Genomic DNA, 6,772 nt, shown 5'->3' with positions numbered 1-6,772 from the left:
ATCAATCTCGGATTCGGGACACCCAACCTTGATTCCTCAGGCGAGTGGATAATCAATCACCATCTCATAACACCACCCCTGAACCGATTCCATAAATGGAAGAAAGTATGGATAGACCCCTTTTACAGATCTATATAGGGCTGCAACTCGGGTCGGGCGGGTCGGGTTTTGGAGAACCCAACCCTACCCGAGAAATATCTCGGGTCGGGTTTTTTTTTCGGAAAACCCACGATTCCCAAACCCGGCCCTACCCATGATAAATCTCGGGTCGGTTCGGGTCGGGTCGGGTTTTTTCACGTTGACGCAAATTTTTAAGGAAAATTCTTGTTTGGCAAGGCAACTCAACTCATAGAAGCAGAAATTACACTCACATTACACTTGAATCAAACAATGATGTAATTACACTCACATCACACTTGAATCAAACAATGCTGTAATCAAACAATGTTGTAATTACAATCAAATAATGCTGAATCAAACACTTGAATCAACTCAACTCATAGAAGCAGAAATTACACTCACATACAGTAACAGTGGGTGCGTGGGTTTTCACTTTTAACTTTGGGATAATTACATTTACACCCCCTCTAGTTTCTGACACATCCACTTCTACCCCTATAGTTTAAAACGTGACAAATACACCCCTGTAGTTTCAATTTGTTTAAGGTTTGCCCCCTCAGCTGAAGGTTCGTCCATAGATTGAAGGGTTACGATGATCCGATGGAGCTGATTTTTTGGGCACACCATATCTATGTCAGGACCCATCAAATGAACGCTTTGGATCATCCAAATAATGTGGGCCCCTACCCGAATCCAAGCACTACCAAAAAATCATCCAAACAATGTGGGCCCACATTGTTTGGATGATCCAAAGCGTTCATTTGATGGGTCCTGACATAGATAGAGTGTGCCCAAAAAATCAGCTCATCGGATCATCCTAACCCTTCAATCTATGGACGAACCTTCAGCTAAGGAGGCCTACCTTAAACAAATTGAAACTACAAGGGTGTATTTGTCACGTTTTAAACTATAGGGCTGGAAGTGGATGTGTCAGAAACTAGAGGGGGTGTAAATGTAATTATCCCTTTAACTTTTAACTAACAATAGAAAAAATGTACATATTATAACTTACGTAACTCGGGTCGGGTCGGGTCGGGCCCCTTCAAACCCGGCTCGACCCGAGATTCATGCGGGCTTTTGAATGCTGAACCCGGCTCGACCCGAAACCCATGAAACCTGAACCCGACCCAAGCTATTTTCGGGTCGGGTCGATGCGGGTCGGGTAAAACCCGGCTCGAGTTGCAGCCCTAGATCTATAACATGTGTTAATTTCTTAGTAGACCCCGTCTGTCATTTTTAGATCAAGACCCACAAGTGAGAAGGGAGTGAGTTTGTGGCTCAATTTTTATTAGGGTTTGTCCCTCAACCCTTGAGATGCAAGCAGTTAGCAAATTGGCATTTATTAGTTTAAAAAAATAAACATGTTTTGAAGGGCTTGCCTTGTTAAAAGAACATGTTTAGCAAAACTCTCATGTCTCACTCGAGTGAATTGGTTTCGAGAGCATTCCACCACTTTTTGACTGACTCACCCGATTCATGTGTAGCTTCTCATATCACTTCTTGTAGAGGATCTCAAGAGAAGCAGAGGAGCTCCTCAAGGAGCTCACATCAACTTCATCTTCAAGGGGTCAGGCCCAAATTTGAGTAGTAGGAAACCTCCTAATCTTGTTGCAAGTTTCTTTTTGCAGTATTCATTCTGTCAGTCCTCTAATAATAAATATAATGACCTTGTTAAAAGTCTTAGAAACTAGAAAAAGGAGCCACCGTAACAAAAATATCCCTGCATTTAGCGACAACAAATCACAAAGAACCATGTCTTATTTACAATGAAACGCAAAGACAACTATTACATATAATCATCATACCCCAACAACAATAGAATTGTACACTAAATATCTTCATATCATTTGCATCATTCCACCAACTGCTTCACAGACATCTTGATGGCCCCCATTCCCGGGGATTTTAGTTCAATCGGTAAGAACACCACCCTGTCAAGACCGAAAATGCGGGTTTGAGGTACAGTCAATCACGAACTAGAGAACGCCCAGTTAAAATTTAACTGCGAACCTGCAAAATAACAATACAGTAAGAATCGCATTTGCCATTGCGAATATTTGTTGTTTAAAGTCACCAACAAATGCTATTACCCTTGGCCATGCACCCACATCAATGGTAGGGGTGCAACTCGGATAGAATTTTCGGAAATCGTGTTCAGGTTTATTCGAATTCAATTTTTAGCAAAATCTCAACCCGACCCGACCCAAGTTGCACTCCTAATCAATGGATTTTATTTAGAAATTAGTACTTGGACTTCAGATTCTAAAAAAATCCAGTGCTGTTATTTAACTCCAATCTCGTAGTTAGATAAGAGAAAGAGCTGATAGACAACACTTAATTTATGAGTTTTTCCAGCCTTCATGCCAACCATGCATTTAGGGCAAAATGATAGTTAAAACTCCATGCGCCAGAAAACATCTGATCAAACACACATGACGAAAATCCAGATAAGATTGCGATCGCAATTTTAATTTCAAGTTACAGACGAAAAAATAACAATTTGCAGGAAACTACATGGTATCTTCTACACCCAATTTCAAGCAGAACATCGATTTAGTCTTGCTGGTACCCAAAAAGAAGAAAACAAAAAGACAGAAGAAAAAACTGATAAGCATAGGAAGTAACAATATTTGACGATTTCCCTTGCTGAAAACAAAAGAGAAGCCCCCCATTGACACCATAGAGGAGCTCCTCTAGTTATATACAATCTAGTTTCATCATTCTTAAGTTCTTTCAGGTAAGAAGGGTCTTCATTCAAAAATAGTAGAGCATTGCCTCAGCTAGATCCATTTCTATCATGTGAAATAGAGCTAGCGCAAGTAGGTTCACCCGCAAACAGGGTCTTGGATTCACTACACCTCCAAATTCATGGATAGATCATCATTGGCATTATCAGAGACAACACAGACATTGTTCAAAGTATCATAGCAATATATTCATGCCGTGGTAGAATAATCTCAAACTTGATGCAAAAAAATATATAAATAATAAGAGCAGGGATAAGCTTATGTCTCAGATGGATGCAATGATGTCATATGAATGTAGTAGTTCCAAGTCGGTTCTCTCTGCAAAAACCTAAAAAATTTGGATTTCTCGAAAAAAAAAAAAATCTCGCAATTCACGAAGACATACAAATAAAGAATTATTGAAAACAAAAAAGAAAACAAAGAGACTAAAACAAGAATTAGGAGAGATTTTGTAAGGTAAATAGCAGTTTCTTGTGTAAAAAACAGCTAATAAATTCAATTGGCTCAAATTAAGAAATTCAAACATTGTTTCATTTATGCGTCATAGATATTCCTCAGATTGCCAACATCTGAAGTAACGCCATCATTTACAAATGCAAATGTTAATAAAAACACGTCTCCTCGCAGTTTTGATGAAGATCATAGGCCCAATAAGAGGCTTTTCTGAAAGGGAGCCTACGGCAGGAAACTTGAAATAAAGAGGATGCATCTATCAAAAGAAAAAAGGAGAGGCATACCAGTTTTCTGTTACGGTCCTAAGTAGGGGCCTGCCTAGGTATGGGATGGGTGGGACCCAGCCTGGCATGGGTCGTGTTTAAAGGGCCTTGCCTAATGCGTTCAGCTTTGGAGCTTTCGGCGTATTGGTAAGGTACCTAACATTTGGTAGCAGAGCAGCCACCCGGTCATGTGTTCGAGTCACATAAAGGGGTGACTTGTGGAGAGGACTACGTGAAATGGACTACCTAGTAAAAGCCAGAGTGAACTTGCCGAAGAGTGAGCCGCCGTGGAAGGGGCAATCTTTGGGAAGGGCTACCTGGAAAAAAGGGCAGAGTGAAAGCCGGTCACAGAGTAGGCTGAGGACGATAAATATGAAAGGGTAGTGGAATGTTAGGGTCCTAAGTGGGGCCTGCCTAGGTGTGGGACTATGTAGGACCCAACCTGGTATGGGATGGATTTAAACGGCCTAGCCTAACGCATTTCATCAGCGCATGTTGGTAAGGTACCTAACATTTACCCATAAAATTCTCAATACGTATTACATATTGCAAGGGCTGGGAGAAAACACAACAGAAGAAGAAGAGTAATCTTAAGACAGTTTAGCAATCTGTTAGAAATCCTACTTATGGCGGAATATTTTTAGAGGTGAAGGAAGAGCAAGCCCCCACGTCAAACACGCCAATTTCAGAATCTGCCTCCTTGACTAAGCCAAGAAAGTAAGAGGGAAACGGCGATTGAGTCTCAAAGAGGCTTGACATGATGGGATAGGTTAGGGATCTTGTAGTATCTATGGAGAAGCTAAACCTCAGGAACCAAAACCCTCCATCAAATGAAAACCCCAAAGAGAAGGGAATGGACGGTATTGCGATAATGAAATACGAGGACAGCTTGGGTCATATATATAGAACTAAAAAAACTCTAACCCTACCTGCAATGCTAGCTGGATTAATGTTTCCGTTCCGCAGGTGATAAATTTGATAGTCGTGGACCAATAACCAAAAATTATAGAACATAAACGTCAATTTTAGGCTACCATATTTTAATAAGGAAAACACCTCTAAAACGGGATCCCGTTCATAAGATAAAGACTACGATGGTGAAAACAACCATGGCCAGCATAAGTGCCCTAGTGTGATCATTTTGGTCGATTGATATGCAATTTTGAAAGAATTGGAACCTTTGGTGATGATGTTTAATCAATTCAGGACTCACTTTTGTCCAACAGAGGGCTTAGAAGTGCAAAGTAGATTGCGTGGGGTACAATAAGCTAGTGAATGTGATTGATTTGTGAGAATCTTAGGCCACGTTTGGATACCTCATGCTTTTGTATTTGGATTTGGATTTGAGTTTTGGATACAAAATACATCAATCATCCTCACGCTCAAGTTGTACCATGTTGTACGAGAGATAGAGAGGAGAGATGAAGAGAAAGAGGTCTCTCTAGAATACAACTTTGCGTATGAGTTTAGCACCCTTTCATACAAGCCACAACGTGGAATTGTGAGGAATGTTGAGAAAAAACAGGAAAAAGCTCTGAGATGTTGCTAAAAAAGAGAAAAAAAAATCTCTGTAGAGGCTAGAGAAGAACTAGGCAACATGGTATTATTAAAGCAAGAAAATGCATGAATGAATATTATTAAAGCCAAATGCTAGTGAATTGAGTAGTCTCAAGTCAAACCCTCTAAACATCAAGGACACAAGTTGAAGAAATCCTGAACGTCCATCAACGCAGCCTGGGTCTTTTGATCATCACAGAACTCGGCACCATGGCAACCATCCTCATCAAACCGTGCCACCACATGGACCCCAAGCCCTTGAAGCATCTTCACGAATTCACAGTGACGATCAAATAGTGGATCTCCTTTACTAGCACTCACCAAGCACTTTGGTAACAGCACCACCCCTCCTCCATGACCACCCTTATTAGCCATAATAGGGTTACAAAATTCGCGGTCCCTATTTGCCCCATCGGGCAGTGACATACGCCACATGAGATCAGATACATGGAGCGGCAAGGTGGGGTTCTTTTCCAATCTTAGCTCCGATTCAGTCCTCTCAACCCCACCAAAATAAGGCTGGCTCAAGATCAGCCCCACTATCTTCAACGGTTGGATGTCATCCTGCAGGCCCATGGCCCACAAGCCAGCATAGTAGGCTATATTACCTCCAGCACTTGTACCCATGACAAAACAACGAGAGAAATCACCAAAAACACTCAACCATGGCTCGCTGGAATGTTGGTCTCGGACCCACCTGATGGCGTCGAATGCGTCATCATAAGCGGCGGGAAGTGGGTTCTCGGGCGCAAGTCGGTACTCTACGGAGACAATTATAGCGGGCAATTCCCTGGCCATCCGCTCGCAGTAGTCGTGGAATACGGTACTGCCCGCGCTTAGGATGACAAATCCTCCACCGTGAAAGTAGATTATGATAGGGAGCTTTTTGTTGGAATTGGCAGGTGGTCGAAAGAGGCGGAGCCAGGTTTTGTTAGCAGGATTAAGGGGGAGGTCTTTGGAGAAGACAGGTTGTTGGGATTGTGAAGTGGGGTCTTCTTCTCTGATTGGAAGAGAAGATGGGAAAGTGAACGGTCGGGTAATCGACCCATCTGGATTCTGGACCATCTTAAGGAACTCCAACCCATCTTCCCACTTTTCCTCCCCTGCTTTCATGGTGCTCCCTCTCTCTCCCTCTCTCTCTCTCTCGTGGTGGGAACCGTTGAAAGTTAGACGAGGACTGTGAAAAGTTTTGATGAGAAAGAGATAAGTTCTTATTGGGCGTTATTAAATAAACTGTCAGTTGGGAGACTAATTGGAATCCCCGCGGTTCCGGACAATCCCGAGGGACCCACGGTGGGGCCCACAACGTGCAATATTTGTGCCGTGTGACTGTGAAAACCGGCTAAACTTAGCCCGGTTACCATTTCTTTAGGTTTTCATATATTCAAAGAAATATATATAAAAAAAAAAAAAAGATAAACCTTTCCCAAAAATCGTGCCTAGTATCTCTCGGCACCAATTTTCTATTTTCAATATACGTTCTCTCACCTGCGCTTTCTATTCTCTCGTCTTTTTCTCCTGCTCGTTAAGGCTCGGCTCTGCTCGTTAAGCTCAAAAGCTCGGCTCGGCTCGGCTCGGCCAGGCTTGCGAGCCTTACCGAGCTCGAGTTATATTAAGTTCACACCCCTCGTC

The 6,772-nt window shown here is 42.3% G+C and overlaps 1 protein-coding gene and 2 non-coding genes across 3 annotated transcripts; all 3 read right to left on the bottom strand.

The window, feature by feature from the left end:
* Window positions 1-1,826: 1,826 nt before the first annotated feature.
* Window positions 1,827-6,336, bottom strand: LOC143854433 (3-O-acetylpapaveroxine carboxylesterase CXE2-like). Its single transcript, XM_077364412.1, has 2 exons — window positions 5,263-6,336; window positions 1,827-2,130 (listed from the first exon to the last, which is right to left on the bottom strand). The coding sequence occupies exon 1, from the start codon at window positions 6,251-6,253 to the stop codon at window positions 5,273-5,275; it is 981 nt and encodes a 326-aa protein (XP_077220527.1). The 5' UTR covers window positions 6,254-6,336; the 3' UTR covers window positions 1,827-2,130; window positions 5,263-5,272.
* On the bottom strand, window positions 2,389-2,496 carry LOC143855262 (small nucleolar RNA snoR97). The gene has a single exon (XR_013237763.1). It is a non-coding gene; the product is annotated as a small nucleolar RNA snoR97 (small nucleolar RNA).
* LOC143855256 (small nucleolar RNA Z278) lies at window positions 2,894-3,008 on the bottom strand. The gene has a single exon (XR_013237757.1). It is a non-coding gene; the product is annotated as a small nucleolar RNA Z278 (small nucleolar RNA).
* Window positions 6,337-6,772: the final 436 nt, after the last annotated feature.

Source organism: Tasmannia lanceolata, unplaced genomic scaffold (genome assembly GCF_043159265.1).
Source record: "Tasmannia lanceolata isolate RefF3 unplaced genomic scaffold, GAP_Taslan_0.1 ptg000020l, whole genome shotgun sequence".
Classification (NCBI taxonomy): Eukaryota; Viridiplantae; Streptophyta; class Magnoliopsida; order Canellales; family Winteraceae; genus Tasmannia; species Tasmannia lanceolata.
This window is presented reverse-complemented; position numbering and strand designations above follow the sequence as displayed.